We start from the raw sequence: 21454 nt of genomic DNA, 5'->3' as shown, positions 1-21454 counted from the left end.
TTCACGTCACTTCAATTATATCTAATGTACATCACCTATTAATTAATTACTTAATAATGATATCGTTATACGCATCAATTAGTGAGATTGATATGTAATTAATAAACAAATGTTTATATTTAATTATATCTCAAGGCGTTGATGCGTTTATTCTCAATTATATCTAACAGTCGATACCAGCATCGTACGTGCAGTGGTTTCACGAGCGTATTGTACTCTATCTATACAAATCTACGTCAGTTAATTTGGGACGGAGGAAGTACTTTCTTTTTTTTTTATTTAAAGCGAGCGTATTGTATTAAAAACAAAATACTCCGACGGCAATAATGGACTTAACAACCCAAAATAAAACTGCAAAGTATAAGTGGGCCGGCCCACTCCAGGCCAGAGCGGCACACCTCAAAAAAAAAAAAACCCTCAGCCGCTCCTCTTTCCCCGCGCACCACAGTTCCGATCTCAAACCCTAACTTTTCCATGGCGAGCGGCTATTCTTGTTCCATGGCGGTTGTGGCGACAGAGGAGGAGGCGGATCAGCCTCTCTGGAAGAAGCAGAAGCTGGCGGAGGAGGATGAGGAGAAGGGGGTGAATCCTCTGGACCCGAGATTGAGTGACTACGACCCCAAGCAGAAGAAGTACATCTACACCCGTTTCTTCTACCGCAGCAATCTCGACCTCGACCAGGAATGTGTGTTTGTTTCAATTAAACCCACCCCCTTCAATTTTCCCATCCCCCTCAATTTTCTCATGGATCCTTGTTGTCTTCGATGTGACTGATAGATAGGCAGATTTCTGCTAGTTCATTTCATCCCCCCCACCCCCCTGCTCCATTAACGGAACTCATGAGTTGAGACAGGTCCCAAAACGGGCAAAACAAAAAAGAAGAATGGAAAATGGTCTACAAAGCGTTAGCAAAGCCTGGAAAACCTCTTACGCCGCCTGCTTCATCAAGCTGGATCCTTGGCTGCAGCACCTTGCATGCTTTTTTTTTTTTGCCCTGGGGTTTCTGGATTGTACATGCTGCAACCATATTAATTTGTCAGGTTCATCACAGAGTTGAGTAGTGTCACATATTGTCAGAATTTCTGTACAGTCAATAGCAAGATCACCCCACATGTTTCTGTGAAAGTGCATACAAGCCCATCTAAAATGGATAACTTTGTTCACAGTAATGTGCTTCCTAAAGGTTAAATTGTATAACCTAGGAAATATATTTTTGTCAAAAAAGATACCTAGGAAATCTATCATCTAATTATTCAAAAAAGGAAAGAGTACCAGTGTACCACTTTGTATAACCTAGTAAGTTTATTCAGCAATGGAGAGAACAGCACTTATGTTTTTGCAATGGCTCCATCCAATTTTTACCTACACTATTATTCCTCTTTTCTGAAATGTTTCTTCCTCTCTTTTGACAGCACCTGTCGGTCCGATGCGTTATACTGACAGAATATTTAGAGAGGATTTCCAGTTGGCTAACTCGGCGAATGTTGTCTCAGTGAAGATTGTGTCCTCTGACTATGGCTACCCTCTCAATATTTATGGTACGATCATAGCCAGGGACAGTCTTGATGACAAATGCATCTATTTGTTCCAGCATGGCAAGGACAATTGCCAGATCATCAGCTCAAAGGTATTACTATCATTTGCCTTATACTATGTGTCGATATCCCAGCGGTATAGTTCTTGCATCGGTGCTTTCCCATATTGGTTAATAGTCATCTGATCAATGCAACATGATTATTTATATAAAAATTTAGAATTCATAATGGAGAAGCATATGCATGTTAATGGTATCAGATGTAGTAAAATCCACATTCTTACTGTACTCTTACATATTTATCAATTTATGGGGGAATTATTTAGGAATGTTCTCCATTCTACAAAAGACTGTTTCTAAATGTTATCTTGTCACGGGCGTTGGGGTCAAGGACCAATAGCGCAGGTAAGCACCAATCTAGAAGTTGTGGTGCAGAAATTACTATTCACGTGAACCGTACCATGGTCAGTTAATTATGAAGATAAGTAGTAAGGATATCTATTTAGTTAGGAAAGAGATCAATTAGGTAGGAACATAGTTTGTTAGGAAAGTTGGCATTCTATTCTTGGGCATCAAGTGGAGTCTTCCCTATAGAAAGGACACCATGTACCCCATATGGATTACGCAAGCAATGAGAATAAACTATTTAAGTTAGTCCCCAAGCTTCTCTCCCTCTCATCCCTGTTGCCATGGCTGGCCAACCCTCGCTCCTTGGAGCTGTACCCACCGTCTACAGACGAGCCTCGGTCCTCAGACCCCTACCCACCATGACACCAAAAATGCCCCATGACATATGCTGTGATAAACCTGATTTTCTTTTGTATATGTGCAGGAATAACTAACCTGATTTTAGTGTACCAGTATTTGTTACATACTGTATTACTCCCTCCTTTTCACAAAGGTTGGCGTATTTTGTTGCGTTAAGACAAGCCTTTGACCAAAAATTACTCAATTAATATGTAAGTTATATGATACGAAACCATGATCATTAACAAGAACTTTTACAGACGAATCCATTGATATAAATTTCATGTATCAAAATCACATATCAATAGAGTTTTCATCGGTCAAAACCTTGTCTTAACGAAACATGGTACGCCAACTTTTGTGAAATGGAGGGAGTAATTTTTTAGGACAACTGGACACCAATGCTTGTTTTCCTTGTAGCAAATAATGTTAGGAGACTTGTGATTTAGGAGAAGTTCCGTGCTTCTTTCAGTTCTGCTGTATGACAAACCGTGCACAATTAGAAAATGAGTATATGGTACAGAAACATGAAATGCACCTGAAACTTGCCTAGTATAATACTCTAATTACCATATTTTGTCGCTAAAAAATACCCAGGAAGTTATCTGCTCACTTTTGTTTCACAGGATGATTCATTGATTTTGACTGGTCCAAAGAGAGGATTCATGGTGTGCGATGCGATATTCTTTGAAATTGATCTGAAAATCAAGGATGTGCACGGAAGGAAGGTCAAGGATGAAAGGCTCAGTAAAGGCTTGATCGAGGTGGATGGTATCCTTAGACTATCATATTCAACCACATATGAGGTTGAAACGGAAACACTTGTCAGCATGCGCAGCATATTGGATCTAACCTACATATTTGTTAGAAACGCGGTGGAAGGCACTGTTGAGGTCAGGATCCTTGAGGGGCCTGGTGATTTCCATGGGAAATTTTTTGCATGCGGGACAAGCGTTCCATGCAGCATCATGCTACATGATAGCAAAGTGGATGGCATACTTATTGCTGGTGATAATGGAGTCGTGCAGATAGCACGGCCCGTTGTTGGTGCATCTGTGGATGAGCTGCTGCTGTTGACTATAGCTGCTGCTGTCGGTGGTGGTGATGAGTTCTCCAAACGTGTTGTCGAGTTTACTCCAAGGCGGAACAGTTATGATGAAACGGTGATCACGTGCGGTAACTACAAGATACTATTGAAGATCACTTGGTCAATTATGTATTTCTGATGTAATTCCTGGTTTTTTAGTCGGGCCGTGTTAAGTTCTAGATCTTTGGATGTAACCAGTTGAGCAGAACCGGTTGAACTTGTTATGGTGTCAAGAGATGCCTAACCAATATATATTTATATCAGGTATTGTATGCCTGGTCAGGTTTTAGATCCTTCTAATGTAACTAAGTTTACTGTTGAGTTGCTGTGTCATCAAGAAAGACGTCTAATATCAGTATTGTATATCTGTTCAATTAGCTAGGCTACATCAGTTTATCCTGCGACTCCTGATTGATGGAAGGACCATGGTACATGTATGAAATGTAAGATTGGTTATATTCACGTCAGTCCTATTACGCTGTATTGCAAACCCTCCGCTCCTTTTATTAAAAGGGGGCGATTAGTGGGCCGGGACTAATTAGGTAATATTCCAATTAGCTTGATTGGAATGTCTCTCATAAGGAAAGTTTTTTTTCCCGCCCGGCGTGTCCAACCTTCTCATGCAGTGCGCGAATCAACTCCCTCTAATTGTCCATCACAGTTGCATGCGTGTGCATTTATTTTGGTTTGATTTTTTCAAAACGTCATAACTTTCAAACCGAGCATCACAATTTCGAACCGTTTTCACCGTTGGCTCTAGCGCGGCGAGATCTGCAAAACTAGATCTCACTTGGTATATTTTGACAATTTTTCTCGAAAAAGCAACTTTCATGTCAAACAATGCATTTTTTTGTATTTTTTTGCACCTTTGTTTGTATTGTTACGTTGAACCGAAAATTGCTATAGAGAAAACAATGTTGCCAATAAATGTGTCAAAGTTGCTTGTAGCACACTAAGAATTTGAAAACGAAAGTGCTAGAGTGAAGCGAAAGTTGCTCTGGTACAGGATTCAAAGTTATCAACACATGACAAAATTGTCCGGGGAGTATCAAAAGTTGTTGCCGTGGAGCTAAAATCACCTAAAGTGGAGCGAAAGCTATCAAAGGAGGCAAAATTATTGTGCATACCCATGTTGGCAACTTTATCTTACGTGCTAGTAATTTTCCCTCTGTGATGATCACTTTGACGTTCATATTAGCAACTTTTCACATATCGGCAACTTTGATACTCATACTGCTAACTTTGACTGCTATATACATGCTAGCAACTTTGCCTACTATAATCGAAAATTTAACTCACATACTAGCAAATTTGCTTTCTGTATCGACAACTTTGTCTCTCATACTAGCAACCTTGGTGGCAACTTTTCACATACTAGCAACTATGGTTTTATATCAGCAACTTTGACTGATAAAACAAACAACTTTCATGTACATAGTAGCAACTTCGACAGCTATACTAGCAATTTTGACTCTCATACTAGCAACATTGTCTTCTATACTGATAACTTTGACTCAGATACTAACAACTTCGGCTTCCATACCGACAACTTGTCACATACTAACAACTGTGACTACTATACCGGCAACTTTTCGCATCCTAACAACTTTGGCTTTTATACCGGCAACTTTTCGCATCCTAACAACTTTGGCTTTTATACCGGCAACTTTGACTACATATTAGCAAATAAAGCTGCTATAACAGCAACTTTCACTCACATTGTAGCAACTTTACTTCTATATGAGCAGCTTCGACTGGCATATTAGCAAAAATTGTCCTTTATACTGACAACTATGACTGAAATACTAGCAACTATGGATAAAAAGTACGCAACTCTTTGACTTATTTTGCAACTAATTAAAAATTTATCATCTTTTTACAAATTCTAGAAACTTTGGATTCGGGAACAATCATATCTCTGGGTGAGTGCAGCAAGTTTGGATTGACATTAAGCAACTATTTGGCATGTTTTTCCAACTAACTATAAATTTAACAACCTTTTATTCAGGCATGATCATATCTTTTTTGTAGAGTGCAACAACTTTGGATCAATATTAAGCAACTATTTAACCTAATTCTATAACTAGCAGCAAATTTTAACAAATTTTAATTTAGTCATGCGCCTACTTGTGTCTGTGTGGGGTGCAACAAACTTGGATCAACATTAAGCAACTATCTGACACATTTTAGCAACTAACTAAATTTTTTAGCAATCTTTTCTTCAGGCATGATCCTACTTTGTGTGGGGTGCGGCAACTTTGGATCAATATTAAGCAACTATTTGGCATATTTGTGCAACTAATTACTAATTTGAGCAACTTTATATTCAAGCACGGTCATATATTTGAATGGGATGCAATAACTTTGGATCAACATTGAGCAACTATTTGACACATTTTAGCAACTAGCTAAATTTTTTAGCCATTTTTTCTTCAGGCACAATCCTTCTTTGTGTGGGGTGCGGCAACTTTGGATCAGTATTAAGAATTTTTTTGGCATATTTGTGCAACTAATTCCGCAACTTTATATTCAGGCACAAACATATATTTGAATGGGGTGCAGTAACTTTGGATCAACACTAAGAAACTATTAGGCCTATTTTTCAACCAGCTACAAATTTTAACAACTTTTTATTCAGGTATGATCGTACCTTTGTGTGGGGTGCAGTAATTTTGGATCAAAATTAAGCTTATTAATCTATTTCTGCAATTAGGTACAAATTTTAACAACTTTTATTCATTCATGATCCTACCTATGGGGGTTGCAATAATTTTGGATCAACATTGAACAACTATTTGGCATATTTTTTTGACTAATTACAAATTTTAGCAACTTTATTTTAAGGCAGCATCATATCTTTGCCGCCCCCTGAGTATGCCGCTCACTTGTTCCCCTCCACCGACCTCTCCTCCGCTAACTCGTTGAGATCTCCTCGATGGCCTTCGAAGATGGTAACTTTGTTTTCTATTCTTACAACTTTGGATGGGTACAACAGTTTTGTATGAAAAAACAACTACCATGTGTATTTTAGCAACTAACTATTTATATCTAGCGACTAATTACGCATGTTTAGCAACTTCATGTTCAACGACGAGCCTAATGATACCAGGCATAGCAATTTTTTCTCAAATAGTAAGCAATTATCTGGATTATTTTTCCATGAAAGCAGCCCACCTCTCTCTCTTCTTTTGTTTTTCCTTTTCTTTTCTTCTTGGGCCACAACTTCTCTTCCTAGCCCATTAACTGGCCAACCAAATCTCCTTGCTGGACGAACCGATCGGGGTCGTCTTCCTCCTCCCTGGTTCAACCTCCACGAGAAACTCTAGTGCACGCCGCCTATTGACTCTCCTTCGATTCTCTTGCTGCTATACGTTTATTCTCAAATTGAAGCATGGGGATTATTCCCTTCATTCCAGCGAACCGATTCTGCCCGTTACCTCTCGGTTTCATCTCTGATATTTTCCCCAATTCGTAACCCAAGGCTGCAAGAGGAGGAGAAGGAGGGAGGCCACGGTGGCTGCGAGGAGGAGGAGGGAGGCCGCGGCAGCTGCGAGGAGGAGGAGAGCGGCGACGGAGAACACATGGGCGGCGGGCCTGGAGGTCGGAGGCGGGAAATATGGCGACCGACGCGATTTGAAGAGCCCGAGCAACGACGGCGGCCGGCCCTTGCGGGCGATGACCAGCAGGAAGACCCTCTCGCGATCCTCCCTTGCTCTGGTCGGCAGCAGTAGGGACGAAACATCGAGCGCAGCGTGACCAATTTGGAGGGGACGATCGGCGGAGAAAGTAGAAGAGGAAGAGAGAGGACGCTTTCCTGAGGCCTACGGGAACGCCTGGTCGGAACGATTCGGGTGCACGGATCGGATCAGACGGTTTACAGAAGGTGCGCTCGCTGCACGTTCTAGCCATTGGGTTTATTTATAGGTGCTCAGGGACAAAGAAAGATAAAACAAACTCCCCAGTTGCACTGCATTAATCAAGAAGCCACCACACCAGTTTCCAGCACCGTAAGTTCTGAAACGAAACTGCAGAAATTTTTCGATGAGAAAGATAGGACTAAAGCTCACACGGTACACCAGTTTCCAAGATATCTATACTATACTACCTAGGTGGTTGCGACTGGAGGAGGCGAGGGTCCATGGGAAAGGGGGTGTCGAGCCTTTTCTTCGGGATTGGCGACGAGGCGGCGCACGGGTGCTGCGGGACCTGCCGGAGCTGTGCGCGGCGGAGTTGCTGCTCCTGCTCGACGCGCCGGAGATCTGCCGGCTAGCGAGGCTCAACTATGCGTACCGCGGTTGCGGACTTCGTGTGGGAGGCCGAGCTGCCGGAGAAGCACAGGCACCTGATGGGTTACGTGGAGGGTGGCGGCGACGACAACGAGGGAAGGCGGCGGCGGCGGCGGCGGGCCGGGAAGAAAGAGATCTACGCCAGGCTCTCCAGGCCTGTGCCTTTCGATGGCGGGACAATGGTGAGATATTTTCCTCGAGGAATAGGTCTCTTTCCGTGCGCTTAATCATCGGTTTTGTGTTCTGCATAGGATTTGAATGCGTCTTTGTTCATTTATTTGCTATTCCGTACCTCATGACTGAATCAGTTATAAATCTTAATCGTTCTGGAGTTATACTGTCAAGGGGAAGAACCCATGTATGCTTAGTGGTAATTTAGCTGTAAAACTATTTACCGTAGCAAATGAGTACTGTCAAGGGGAAGAACTCATGTATGCTTATTGGTAATCTAGCTCTAAAACTATTTACTGTAGCAAATGGGTAAAATTTTGCTTTCTTAAAACACACACATAAAAAAGATTATGCTGGTTCAATTGTTCTTTGCAATCTCGCTTAGCTTTAGCACGGGAAAACTCACTGTTCTTGTTATTTTTAGGAGCTAAAAGTATATTTGCTATTGAATGCAGCTTTGGTAAAATTTCTTTTGCTTTGTAACTGCGGGAATTTTGGGAAGAGCAAAAGCAGGGTTTGCATATGCTATCCTCCAAAGCTTTGGTGATATCTGGCATCGATGACAGGAGATACTGGACACATATGCTGACGGCCGAATCAAGGTAATAATATGGTTTTGACCTTGCACTTACTAATATGTATTTTTCAGATTGTGTTGAATTTCCAAAACGATGTGATGTGAGACCATATGAGTATCAACTTGCAAGAAATGAGGCAACAAAATTACTTCATGGTGTAATTGATCACATGTTCCTTGTTTCTAGCTTGTACAAGACTGCAATATGCATACGTGTCACATACACTGCGCACACTTATTTTGCTTTGTACTATGTATCTTGTATATGCACTACGTTGCTGTATATTCAGTTCATGAAAATGTATGGGTTGTTTAGAAACACATGTGTTCTACTCCCTCTGTTCCATAATTCTTGTCGAAATATTACATGTATCTAGACACTTTTTAGAAATAGATACATCCATATTTGAGCAAATTTGAGACAAGAATTATGGAACGGAGGGAGTACATTTTATGGATAATGTATTTAAAATAAGCTCATGTTGCTTGCTGATCTGATAGAGACATAAATTCAACATAGATAACTGTTTGTATCTTATCACTGCTATCACATATATGGAATATATATGCAGTCCTTCCAAGTGAAGGCACGAGAAGCATGTATCTATTCTGTGCCAGTATAAGATGTTGACTGTCAAACATCTATCTATTCACCTGCACGGTTGCTTTCAATATAATTCTGTTCTAACACAATAAAGAGGCATGCTGCTATGTCCTTGGAACCATTATCTGACCAAATCCTGCTCTTGCAGATCCCGTCTCTTCCATACTTTCAGCAAATTGGTGGTTTGAAGTGGCCGGGAAGCTTGATTTCTGCTTCCCTGTGGGAACCTACAGTTTATACTTCAGGATTCATCTCAGGAAGTTCTACATTTGATTTGGCCACCATGTTCGTAGCTCGAAGCATGTCCACAGTTGGGACAAGAAGCCGGTGCGCTTCCAACTCGCCACCTCTGATGGTCCGCATGCAATATCTCAATGCTACTTGGATGAGCCTGGAGCTGGGTCTTGTACCATTCAGGTGAGTTTGTGGCCTCGAAGCCTGGCCAAGCGCTAATGCTGAAGTTCTTGATGGCACAGATCGACTGCACACACACGAAAGGCGGTCTGTGGGTCGACTCTGTGCTTGTATACCCCAAGGCTTGAAGCAGGAGAAAGTGGTAACTGCTAAGAATTCAGAGATTAGATTGTAGACATGTTGATGGTGTGGTTCCGCTAGAGTTGTAGACAATTGCAGCTTGCAGTCCAATACTATTGTCAATTTGGGCTGTGGTATTGCGACGGAGGAAATGTGTATAGAACTGTAGACTCAGATTTTGTGTTGTCAGGAACGTCACAGCCTGCTTTGTGTGCCCATTTTCCCCATGCTTCTTTTTTCCTCTCCCTGGAATTAAAATGAGACTTTAAAGCTGCAGATGAAAGGTGTTGTACTGAAAATGAGATCAGCAATGTTGCTTCTACTTTGCTACTAATTACTATTGATACTTATATAATGCCTGTGCGGTTGTTTTCTGTTTGCTGCTGATTTTTGTCCTTGACTAGATGAGCTGTGCTAATCCATTGTAAAAGTAAAATACTCAAAAGAGTGCACCAACTTAGGCATGGAGAAGCAGTGAAGCTGACTTATATCTGTTGTTTGACTGGGAAGCATGTTTTTCATACCATTTTATTTTGTTGTTCCGTTGGACGGGTATTTTGTTAGTTAAAAAAAAATCAGAAGAATGATATTTATTGTCAAGCACTGAATTTTCAGTATATTAATGAAACGGTGCAGCTCGGAAGCACTCAGGTTGAGTGAGCACTCACACGAGCTCTGTGAGATTGCATTAGCAAAAATATCACTATCAGTGACAGACGGATGTATGGTCTCGTAAATGAAGCAATTTTGCAATACATCCTCCATGGAGAAGCGCCTGAGCTTCAGCCTGTAGAGCAATAGACATACCTGAAAAAAGAGAGAGCTTCAACACATCTTACATTCCATACATGTATCATACATATGGCCTTTGAGCTTGAATGCTTGGTTACATCAAAAGGATCTCATCCAGGAATTAGCCTGTAGAGCAGAGTTGCATCCCCAATGTTGCACCAGTTAGTTCGCGTGCTCATGCTCGCTCTGTTTGAATCCAATTTCCTTGAGCGTGCAGTCAATCTTTGCGTTCCATGCTCGTGGCGCCTGCCTTATGCCATAGAGGGCCTTGTGCAGCCGCATAACCTTTCCTTCTTTTCCAGTGACGACAAAACCGGGTGACTGCTTCACATAGACTTCCTCCTGCATCTCTTTCTTAAATCTCATGAACGTACCCATAAACAGTTCATGCTCACTAAATAGCTTAAATAAACTAGGAGGGTCGACAGACACTCAGACTACATGGAATACACTCTGACACATGCACATATGTTAGACGTCTCTTAGGAGCACACCTTTTATCAACCGAGAATTAGCAGTAGTACTCTTATCAGGAATTTACATCAGAAATACACAATCGACCAAGTGACTTTCAGTGACATCCTATGGTCACCGCACACGATTTTCTCAATGCCGTAACCATTGCGCCTCGGAGTGAACTCAACGGTAGTGCGAGCAGAGAACTCATCATCATCATCAGCAGCAGCAGCAGCAGCAGAAACAGTCAACAACAGCATCTCATCCACTGACACTCCTACGACGCGCCGCGCTGTTTGCACGACTCCATCATCACCTGCAGTCAGCACGCCACTCACTTTTCTGTCATGCAGCACAATGTTGCATGGAATGCTTGAAGTGCAAGCGGTGACCCTCCCGTGGAAATCAGCAGGCCCCTCGAGGATCCTGATCTCGACGGTGCCCTCCACCGTTCGCCTTAAGAACGTGTAGTTTAGGTCCAGTATGCTATTCATGCTGACAAGCGTTTCAGTTTCAACCTTGTATCTGGGTTGAAATGACAGCCTGCGGATCGCATCTACCTCAATCAAGCCTTTACTGAGCCTTTCATCATCGACCTTCCTCCCTTGTGCATCCTTAACTTTAAGATTGATCTCGAAGAATATATCGTCACATACCATGAATCCTCTCTTTGGGCCTGTCAGAGTCAACAAATCATCCTGCAAAACCAATTTGAATAGATAAATTCTTGGTGTCTAGTTTCCAGGTCTATCTATGTTTGAACAATCTTGCTTTGCACGTTTATTTAAGCTATTTTTGAATGACGAAACATGGTATAGGCTAGACAATTTTCAGGTAGTCATATTATTGTGCAAGGATTATAGTACCAGAAACTGAAGCACAGGAAGTGTTAATCCAAGGCTACTAACAAGACTCGCTATACGGCAATTGAAGTATCAATGGTTGTTAAAAATCAAAATCCTATGGAAACAGATCTGGAACCAGGTTTACCATTGAAGTATAGTATACCAAACTGAAATCGGGATTACCGATAAATAACATAGAAATAATATTTACATAGTGAAGTATGTTCCTTTAATATTTGCCAGCTCATAATTTCTCAAATAGAAAATCCCCTTTTTATTTGTAAATCAATCGACTGATATCAGAAACTATACAACACTGATATATTGCAATATGTGTCTATAAGTACAAGGCAATTAGGCAAATGATGGTAGTGAAACCTTTGAGCTGATGAACTGGCAATTGTCTTGGCCACGCTGGAATACATAAACACATTTGCGGTCCAAACTGTCCCTGGCTAGGATCGAACCATAGACATTGAGCGGGTAGCCATAGTCAGAGGACACAATCTGGACAGAGACAACATTAACCGTGTTTTTCAACCGGAAGCCATCTTCGAATACCTTGTCAGTATGTCGCATAGGACCAAAAGATGCTGTCAGATGAGACGAAAACTCATGTCAAACAGAGTAAAAGAACTGACAAGTCAAAATGGGGCTCGGGTGCGCCACCTGCTCTGTTTTCTAAAAGTTAATTTTGTTCTTCCAAAAAATCTCACATATACATGACTCAGTACTACGTTTCCATTCTGTGAAAATCATCAGTCTTTTGTTCTGTGATAGAAAAAAAAATCAAGCACCTGCAAATGCATTTTAGGTCCCTATTCTTGTCCTTTTTCATGCAGACAAAGAATCAGGATTATTTTTTTATGAGAACTGGGTGATACATGATTCACTCTAGTATCTAGAAGGTCTGAGTTTTTGGTGGATTGTTTGAACTTTCCAAACTCATTCTTTATTTACTTTTTGGGAAAAAAAGAGAGAAAGGTGCACATCCATGTCCTGAAAGAACATCATAGGTGGATGAAAAAAAGTGCTCTAAATTTACTAGGAATGGCAAATTAATGAACTGAAAGTGCGATTCTTTGCTTTTTGAGTAAATATACTAGCAATGCTAACTTAGGAATGAATTGACTGGTGCCGTTTAGGAAGCAGAGCACCAAACTTGATTGGCTGGTTGCAGGTTTACACCCCCCCCCCCCCCCCCCCCCCAATTTCTCATGCGGCTGGCTTAATTGGGCAAGCCCACAAATTTCTCCAGCAGGCAAAGCCACTATTTCATGCCCTACATAAGGATCAACATGAAGAGAAGATGGGGGAAACGAGCCAACTCACACTCCTCGTCGAGGTCGAGCCTGGAGTTAAAGAAGCGGATGTTGATGATTTCTCCCGTCTTGGGGTCGTACTCGTTGAACCGCGGGTCCACATCCTCCTCCTCCTCCGCCGCCGGCTGCGGCGGCGGCTTCTGTTTCTCCCACGGCGGCGGCGGCTCGTCATCGGCGTTCGCGACAACCGCCGCCCTGGGAGAAGAAGAAGAAGAATCGCCGCCCGCCATGATGATTCCTTTCCTGCTGCCGCGCCTGCCGTCGAGGTCGGATTTGGACCGAGTTCTCCTCCGTGGGCTTCTTTTAAGCGGGCCATGGGCTCTCGTGGACTCGTTTCCTAATATGTTTCCGGCCCGGAACCAAGCGGTAATATGTTTCCCTGGGAGAGTTCCTCAAAAAAAAAAAACAATCCCTGGGAGAGCGAGCCCCAAAGCCCTAGCTCGATTCTTCTTCTTCCATGGCCACGGCGGGCGGCGATTCTTCTTCCTCCTCCATCGCCGCAGGGGGGGGGAAGAGGAGGGCGGATGCGCGGCAGCGGAAGAAGCAGAAGCAGGAGGAGGAGAAGGAAGGGGAGGGATTGAAGAATCCTCTGGACCCTAGGTTCAGCGACTACGACCCCAAGCAGGGGAAGCACGTCTTCACCCGCTTCCGCAACAGGAACATCGACCCGGACGCCGAGTGTACGTGCGCCACGCCCCCTTCCCCGTTCCAGATTCTTTTTTCTTCTTCTCTAGATTGGATTGGATTGGATTGCCCAGTGCTGTGATCAATTAGGTTTTAGTTTGTCGATCTAAAATTAGGTTTTAGTTTGGCAATTTCATGTTTAGAGCACAGTCCATTGCATTCGGGTTGTCTCTACGACTTGTACGGAGTAGTATTTTTTACCTGAGATTAAATCCTTTCGGATCATGACCTTCCAATAAGTTTTTAATACTTAAAGGATCTAAAGCCCTGTGCTTATATGCTGACGCCATGATAATTCAATTAGTTCATTCTATCCTAATTTTTGAAATTTAGTTCGTTCATTAAGTAGCATTTTTAGTAAAAATAATTCTGAAAGTAAAGGGTACTTACTTATTTCTGTTTGCAATGGATCCATCTGATTTATGTTCTTCATCTTTTCCTCCCTTTGAAATGGGTCTTTCTCTCTTTTGACAGCACCCGCTGGTCCAATGCGCCATACTGATAGAATCTTTGAAGACGGGTTCGAGTTGTCTAACTTGGTGAATGTTGTATCGGTCAAGATTGTTTCCTCTGACTATGGCTATCCATTAAATGTCTATGGTACCGTCTTAGCCAGGGACAGTCTGGATCGCCAATGCGTCTATTTATTCCAGCGCGATAAAGACAATTGCCAGTTGATCCGTTCAAAGGTATTACCCTTTTTCCAATTGCTAAATGAGAGCAGCTTCTACTTTTCCAGTTAGTGTAATTTCTCAGTTGGTGATATGCAGTAGTTTATTTCCCGGCTTGTAGTGACAGAACTAGATCATAAAACTTATTTGTGTCTCTGTTTCGCCATATAATAAATTGCCACATCTTGAATTGGAAAATCCTTAATGGAGATGCACATGCAGATGCATGTTAAGCTTCAAGTGAACGACTCTATCATTTTTTTTGTTTGTGATTCGTAGGCAGCACACTCTTTAATCAGAACATCTTAAACGTCAACACAAAGGTAGTTGGCAGTGAGCTATGCAATTTTGTTGGATTCTAAATCCAATATGATAATTTAGCCAAGACTATACTCAAGTGAATATTATGTATGTGCAAATATGCTACCCAGTGCAGTAAATCAACATGCTTATTTGGAATATTGTATAGTCTTCATATTATGTTCGGGGAAACACTATTCATTCTACAGTGTGTTCTTGAAAGATAAGTTTTTGTACAGTATGATGAACCCGATAGATGTTCGGGGAAACACTATTCATATTATGTACTTGGATGATGAACCCGATAGATGGATATATTTGTTTGTTGTGCTGGTATCTGTTTCATTCCATAATATTTGCAAACGAGATGCAACTTAAATTATCTATTCTAAGAAGCTTGTTTTGTTATAACACAATAAATCTATCTATGGAAATTTCTTTTGCAGACCGATTCGTTGATTTTGACTGGCCCGAAGAGAGGACTGATGATATACGATTCAATATTCTTTGAAATTGATCTGAAGGTAACGGATGTGAGTGGCCGAAAGGTCAAGGATGAAAGACTTAGCAAAGGCTTAATGGTGGTTGATGGCATCTTCAGACTGTCTTTTGCACCAAAACATAGGGTTGAAACTGAAGCACTTGTCAGCATGCACAGCACATTGGATTTAAACTACACATTTATAAGGAACGCAGTGGAGGGCACTGTTGAGGTCAGGATCCTTGAGGGGCCTGTTTATTTCCATGGGAAAATCCTTGCTCGCACTACCAACGTTCCATGTGACATTTTGCTACATGACAGCAAATTGAGTGGTGTTCTAACCGCTGGTGACAATGGAGTTTTGCAGACAGCCCGACGCGTAGTCGGTGTATCTGTGGATGAGATGCTGTTGTTGACTTTTGTGGCTGCTCCAGTTGGTGTCACTACTGTTGAGTTTACTCCAAGGCGCAACTACTATGATGAAGAGGAAATCATTTGCGGCAACTATAAGATGCTAGTGAAGGTCACTTGGTCCGTTGCGTTTTTTGATGTAAATTTCTGATTGATTTATCATCCAGTGTGTTATCTATATATATGTTCTTTTTAGAATATGTTCTATATATGCTTACAAAAACAAGTTAATACTGTTGATGGAGGCTAGTTAACGAACTGGTCAATGCATACTACTGTTCCTAGATATAAGATCTTTTAGCTTTATTCTAAGTCAAACTTCTTAAAGTTTGACCAAGTTTATTGAAAAGTCTACTAATATCTTCAGCTCTAAATTAGTTTTTTTGATCCATGATGATATGTATCTTTGTAATATGATTATTTAATACTGTAGAACTTAGTAGATTTTCTGTAAATTTTGTCATACTTTAAGAAAAATGATTTATTTAGGAACAGAGGGAGTATTAGATAGAGGGAATATTAGATTAAGTTTTTTTAACTTCACAATTATAGCACCGTTGTCAGATCGAGTTGTTCTTTTTCTTCTCGTAGTTTTTTCTTTTTCCTTTATTTTTCAAAAACGAAAAATATTTTATTCTGTAGCAATCTCATCTCATATTCTCTATCTCAAATATTGCTCTCAAATCAAAGGGTTGCTAGCACCGTAGCACCCCAAATCAAACATCTATCACCGCCATGATAAAGATCAAATACAGATTTTTTTCTCTGTATATCGAAGGGTTCATATTCAGCTGTATTTTTCGTTTGCAAATTTGAATAACATTTCGAAGTCTCTGGATCATTGTTCGTCCACTCATATAGTCACTATATGACCTGCAAAATAAAGATTTTAACACACGTTTAAATAGTGAAAATGAAAATTTAAGCTTATTAGAACCCATTAAGAGAGAGAGAAAGGGTGCCCGCTCACCTGTGCCACGTCGCCACGAGCCATGCACTATGGTTACATGAAGTGAACTAATGCACTATAGACAATTGATTAGGACTTTTTAACTGGTAATAACATCGACAAACATACGTCTCACAATTTCATATCAAGTTTCGACCCACGGGAAGGCAAAAGGAGTAAAGAATAAAAAAGAGACGAATTCAACAATGAATAGTGTCAACATTGCACTGTTCAACTGAATTTTAAATTTGGTACTATTCCTCTCTTTTTTTTCCATTCATCAAAGCTTTAGAACAAAATTCTGATATGAAGTTTTCAAATAGATAAAATAATTGCTTAGGGGAAGATAGATAAAATAGCGCAATCCCTCTGGTGCCTGACCGTTTGGCGTGGTTGAACACACGAGCAAAAACTCACATGTGAACCCACTTCCCTCCTTGTTGATTTATATCATTCTCCATCTCTCTCCCAGTATCTCTTTCTTCACGTCTTATCATCTCTAAACCGAGTGAGAGAGAAGTCGGCGACATCGCCATGAGTTGTAGAGGTGATGGTGAGGACGAGTCGGGTCCGATTTGGTGACGACGTCGCGGAGGTGAGTAGGTGAGTTCCTGGCCCTAGAAGGATGGTCGGACTGAGAGTGGTGGTGGCTGGGGCAAGACGAGGCGGCGCGGTAGCGCACTGGCCGTGGGCACGCGGAAGACCGCCCGTTGATGGCAACTGCCAGGCAGTAGGAAGGGCAGCGGCAGCAATGACTTTTTTCTCCTTCTCCACAGCCGTGGGGGGAGCCAATGCCCGGCCATCATGGGCAGTTGCCCAGGCTCCACTAATTAAACTCCCTTTAATCAAAACAAACAAGATGATTAGCTTAAGAAAAAATATTGGACAAAATTTAGTTTACAATTTATTTTGTCCAGGCTCTCATAATGGGCTAGCTCCGCCATTGTCCACAGCGCGTTTGGGGCGGTCGTCCGCCAAATAGGTGCACCCCATGAAAATAGATAAATTCTTTGTTAAGTAAGAATATAAAGGATAAATATACTCCTTTCTCCGGCCATTTTTTATAGGCTCATCTCGCAAGAGATAGATTTTGTTTTTTGAGCGGCACGAGAATTATTGGTGGAGCATAATGATTCCTGTGGAGCCGACCCGCCCGTTGCGTCCGACCCAACAACAACAAGAGCCCAAAACCTGAGCGCGCGCCGCCTCTGAAAAACCCTTGCCGCCGCGCTCTTGCCCGGCGGGATCGCTCGCCGCCGTGCTCTCTGCCCTGTTGGATCGCTCTCTGCGTCGCCCTCTTCTCTCTGGGACCGCTCTCCGCCGACGTGATCTTCCCCGTTGGATCGCTCGTCTCGCCGCGCTCTTCCCGGCGGCGGGACCGCTCGCCGCCGACGCGCTCTTCACAGTCGGATCGCTCTCCGCCGACGCTCTCTTCACCGTGGGATCTCTCACTGCCGACATCGGGTTCTGTTCGCGTTCTTCTTGCTGCATTCTTTCCGATGCCCCAATCCGGCCGCGGGGGTTCTCGAGGCCGAGGCCGAGGGCGAGGACGAGGACGCAGGCCTCCACCGCCGCCTGCTCTTCTGGAACCTCCATGGGAGGTCAGCACATCTATCTATTCCTTTGCTCCTTTGGTGCCAGATGTGAATCTGTGATCACACCTAAATCCATTTATAATTTGTGACACTGGGAAGGGGCACAGGATTTTGCGCAAAAGAAAAAAAAAAAAAGGGCACAGGATTTTCTGGGTTAGTGTTCGGAACTAAAAAGGAAATTATTCCATGTAAAAACGTGAACAAAATTCACAACAGAAAGAATTAAAAGGGAAAGAAAGACGCAAGTTAGGTCCCAAAATTATAGATGGTTTATTTAGGAGGTTGTACATCTGTATGGTTAGCATGATGTGATTTGTTTTGTGTATTTAAGGTCCGGTAGGAAGAATTGGTGGGCTAATAGGTAAAGAAAGCCACTGTATTTGTTTCTTGCAAGTGCACAACACGCTAATATAGTTAAAGAAAGCCACTGTATTTGTTTCTTGCAAGTGCACAACACGCTAAAACATATACAAATGTGTCTGTCTTAAATTTTTTGTCTATTTCCAAGTTGAGGCACACTCGTGCGAATCTCAAGTTGAACTAATGATGAACATGTAAGAACGTAGGACAATAGTCGTATCCATGTATGTGATATTCAGTGAGCTCATTCCCAAAGTTTGTGATAACTATTGTGTGTACTTTTGAACCCTGCATAACATATGAAACACAAGAAATTTGAGATATGAAGACCAAATGAAAGGGGGAAAATAGAGAGAGAAAGAATAATGAAAGGAAAAAAAAGGGAAAAATAAGGGTTTGAACCAAGATCTGCTGGTTACCAACCATTTAAGCTAGTGATTAGAACTGGGTTCCTTCTCTCTAGTATACACACAGAATTTGAATACACATCCAAATTTTCCTATGGTGGGCCCGCCCATGCATTGTGATGAAGGTAGATTACTTAGAGAATCATGTTAGTATGTCATGTTCGGTTCAAGCTGGTGTTCTGTTATTCTATTTGTATTTGCATAATTTACTAAATTTTGGCATTCATATTATTTACTAGATGTTTGGAGGAACTATATTAATTATGAACAAGCAGTATCACTATGCTGCTCTGTTGTATTTGTAGTTCTCCCAAACATCTAGCAAATTGCACAGGAAAGGAAATGCACGACATCTGGAGATCAAACTTTGTACCGTAGCCTCCTTGAAAAAGTTCTCCGTGAAGTTCAAGTTTGAGTATTTTGTCAATTCTTGCCTTAAATTTGTAATGCTGCTATTTGTAAGATAGTTTTTATCTAGCAAGTATATTTGATTGAATGAACATAATTTATCTCAGCATCATTCAACTTTATATTTCTGGTTTAATTTCATTTGTGGTATTCTAAAAGGTAATGGTTAGATGGGTGGACTGTACATAAGGCTACAAAGGGTAGTAGGAAGTGTGGGGGGATGCTACAATATGAAGTAGGGTGGGGAAGGATTGCTACCAGGGGAATTATTCATCTCTCATAGCACGTTATCTTGTTTTTCCTCCTCTTGCAGCATTGTCGAGTTTTCGAGTTGCAGCTACATGATGACCCTGCGATTATGACTGTGAACTACCAAAACCTTCTTAATGCAATTATCAACCACATCATAGGAATTTGGCAGAATTTGAATGTGGAAGGAAATGGGTTCATTGAAGGGATTCTGAGTTTGCCAAAAGGCGAAGGTTATTTTGTAATTTCGTTGCTCCCTGCAGTGAACTGGACTCGAGATAATTTGGGACCTGTGAGGTTATTATTCAGTTTGGATAATCTCTATTGTATTGGTTTTCAGAGAAACGTGAATTGGTTCATATTTAGTGACCATTACATGGATATTGAGGAAAGTCTTCGAGGAACCACGGCAATACCATTGAATTTTTCTGGTAATTATAACAATATAGGTGCCAACTTCACGAGCATCAATTTGGGTCTTTACGCGCTATTTGAGACTTATAAGGGAATAGCTGGTTTTCCTGGATCACTTATCAAAGGCCCTCTGCTAGTGAGCTCAGTTACTTTCTCAGAGGCGATCAGGTTTCCGAGATTTCGTCTATATATGTTCAACCGGATGTCCCTGGGTACTTCAGTTCCAGAGAACATTGAAACATTCTCTGATCATTTTACGAACTGGTCAATATACTGCCGCCTTATTCGTCTTGGAAGAGGACGTTTTTCTGGTTTGCCCACTAGTGGAATATACAATTTCAATGATCTTCTTGGACTTGTTGGCATTATATTGTAGTTGACAAGAAAGGAGTCATCTACCTGAGGTATACTTAGTTCCTAAATTACTATCTCTTTGACAAATATTCTAAGTTATGAGCATGCACTGCCTATCTTTATGCTTGTTCTCTCTTTTTGTTATGGTTTCCACCTTCCGAATTTGTTGTGCGACCTAGCAATAGTTTTCTAATATTACAGCGATCTGAAGTCTATAATGACATTTTTATCTTGAATATGCAGGATCTGCCCTTCACACTAGTACCTTGCCACCATGAAAGAAATATAAACAGAGCAGTTAAGACATTTTTTGACTGAAGAGCAGTTAAGACATTATGTTGTTGTCAACTTCATTGAGCTAAGCATACAAAATACCGCCTTCCCCCTCAGTTCAGATGGCAATTGCAGCTTTCATTATATGTATGTATGCCATTCCATGAAACTCACATTCTTGATTCTTTTGTTGGTTGTGCTGTATTTTCTTTTACTTAATTCTTAGTATTTTTTAGCATATGCACTGATCTATTTCTGTAACTGCTATATGGCATAAAATAGTTGCAGATGTTAATGGTGTCACTGTAGCAGCTTCAGACCTTACCAGGATTTAATATGTGTTGACATTTTGTAAGTTCCTCTTTGTATTATAATACACTGCCATGATTCCAGGGCATTCCTATCTTTGCAGCATGATTTATTTCATATTTTGCAACCAATATCCAGAATAACCACATGTTTTGTGTATCTAGTAGGGTCAACTTAAAATGGTTTGCTGCTATGATAATTCGACTAGTTCATCCTATCCTAATTTTGACGATTTCAAACATACGCAATTTAATTCATTCATCAATTAGAATTTCTAGTAAAATAAAATTAAAAAAGACAAAGGGGACCACTTCTTTCTTTTCCAATGTATATTCTTCATTTTCTTCTCTTTGAACACGCCGTCCGTTCTGTTGGCAGCACCTTTTGGTACTGATAAAATCTTCAGAGAGGGCTTCGTGTTGTGTAAGGTGGCGAGTGTTGTCTCGGTCAAGATTTTTTACTCTGACTACGGCTTCCCATTCAATAACTATGGTACCGTCATAGCCAGGGACAGTATGGATTGCCAATGCGTCTATGTATTCCGGCGCGACAAGCACAATTGCCATTTCATTTTCTCAAAGGTATTACCTTTCCCAACTGCTAAATGAGAACGCCTTCTACTTTTCTGTGAACA

The 21454-nt window shown here is 41.4% G+C and overlaps 3 protein-coding genes, 1 long non-coding RNA gene and 1 pseudogene across 4 annotated transcripts; 4 read left to right on the top strand and 1 right to left on the bottom strand.

Moving 5' to 3' along the window:
- The first annotated feature begins 394 nt into the window (after positions 1-394).
- On the top strand, positions 395-3742 carry LOC100823465. Its single transcript, XM_003569047.4, has 3 exons — positions 395-685; positions 1413-1627; positions 2908-3742. Exons 1-3 carry the CDS (start codon positions 475-477, stop codon positions 3505-3507), a joined length of 1026 nt encoding a protein of 341 aa, XP_003569095.1. The 5' UTR covers positions 395-474; the 3' UTR covers positions 3508-3742.
- A 2583-nt stretch (positions 3743-6325) lies between these two features.
- On the top strand, positions 6326-9918 carry LOC100845987 (annotated as a pseudogene).
- Positions 9919-10360: 442 nt separating this feature from the next.
- Positions 10361-13324, bottom strand: LOC100845682. The gene is made up of 3 exons (XM_003566658.4): positions 12966-13324; positions 12012-12226; positions 10361-11486 (listed from the first exon to the last, which is right to left on the bottom strand). Exons 1-3 carry the CDS (start codon positions 13183-13185, stop codon positions 10875-10877), a joined length of 1047 nt encoding a protein of 348 aa, XP_003566706.2. The 5' UTR covers positions 13186-13324; the 3' UTR covers positions 10361-10874.
- Positions 13325-13342: 18 nt separating this feature from the next.
- On the top strand, positions 13343-15860 carry LOC100823160. The gene is made up of 3 exons (XM_003569046.4): positions 13343-13635; positions 14114-14328; positions 15057-15860. The coding sequence occupies exons 1-3, from the start codon at positions 13413-13415 to the stop codon at positions 15651-15653; spliced, it is 1035 nt and encodes a 344-aa protein (XP_003569094.1). The 5' UTR covers positions 13343-13412; the 3' UTR covers positions 15654-15860.
- Positions 15861-19449: 3589 nt separating this feature from the next.
- On the top strand, positions 19450-21196 carry LOC112270818. Its single transcript, XR_002963233.1, has 3 exons — positions 19450-20288; positions 20482-20658; positions 20794-21196. It is a non-coding gene; the product is annotated as an uncharacterized LOC112270818 (long non-coding RNA).
- The last annotated feature ends 258 nt before the right edge of the window (positions 21197-21454 follow it).

Source organism: Brachypodium distachyon, chromosome 2, assembly GCF_000005505.3.
Source record: "Brachypodium distachyon strain Bd21 chromosome 2, Brachypodium_distachyon_v3.0, whole genome shotgun sequence".
Taxonomy (NCBI): Eukaryota; Viridiplantae; Streptophyta; class Magnoliopsida; order Poales; family Poaceae; genus Brachypodium; species Brachypodium distachyon.
Note: the sequence above shows the minus strand (reverse complement) of the source record. Positions and strands in the feature narration are given on the sequence as shown.

Bases quoted from the DNA above. Each gene is read 5' to 3' on its own strand.
- LOC100823465 (XM_003569047.4), top strand. From the start codon at position 475: ATGGCGAGCGGCTATTCTTGTTCCATGGCGGTTGTGGCGACAGAGGAG. The intron at 686-1,412 runs GTGTGTTTGTTT...CTCTTTTGACAG, and splicing joins TCTCGACCTCGACCAGGAAT to CACCTGTCGGTCCGATGCGT. The intron at 1,628-2,907 runs GTATTACTATCA...TTTGTTTCACAG, and splicing joins GCCAGATCATCAGCTCAAAG to GATGATTCATTGATTTTGAC.
- LOC100845682 (XM_003566658.4), bottom strand. From the start codon at position 13,185: ATGGCGGGCGGCGATTCTTCTTCTTCTTCTCCCAGGGCGGCGGTTGTC. The intron at 12,227-12,965 runs GTGAGTTGGCTC...CTCATCTGACAG, and splicing joins GCTCGACCTCGACGAGGAGT to CATCTTTTGGTCCTATGCGA. The intron at 11,487-12,011 runs GTTTCACTACCA...TTGGTTTTGCAG, and splicing joins GCCAGTTCATCAGCTCAAAG to GATGATTTGTTGACTCTGAC.
- LOC100823160 (XM_003569046.4), top strand. From the start codon at position 13,413: ATGGCCACGGCGGGCGGCGATTCTTCTTCCTCCTCCATCGCCGCAGGG. The intron at 13,636-14,113 runs GTACGTGCGCCA...CTCTTTTGACAG, and splicing joins CATCGACCCGGACGCCGAGT to CACCCGCTGGTCCAATGCGC. The intron at 14,329-15,056 runs GTATTACCCTTT...TTTCTTTTGCAG, and splicing joins GCCAGTTGATCCGTTCAAAG to ACCGATTCGTTGATTTTGAC.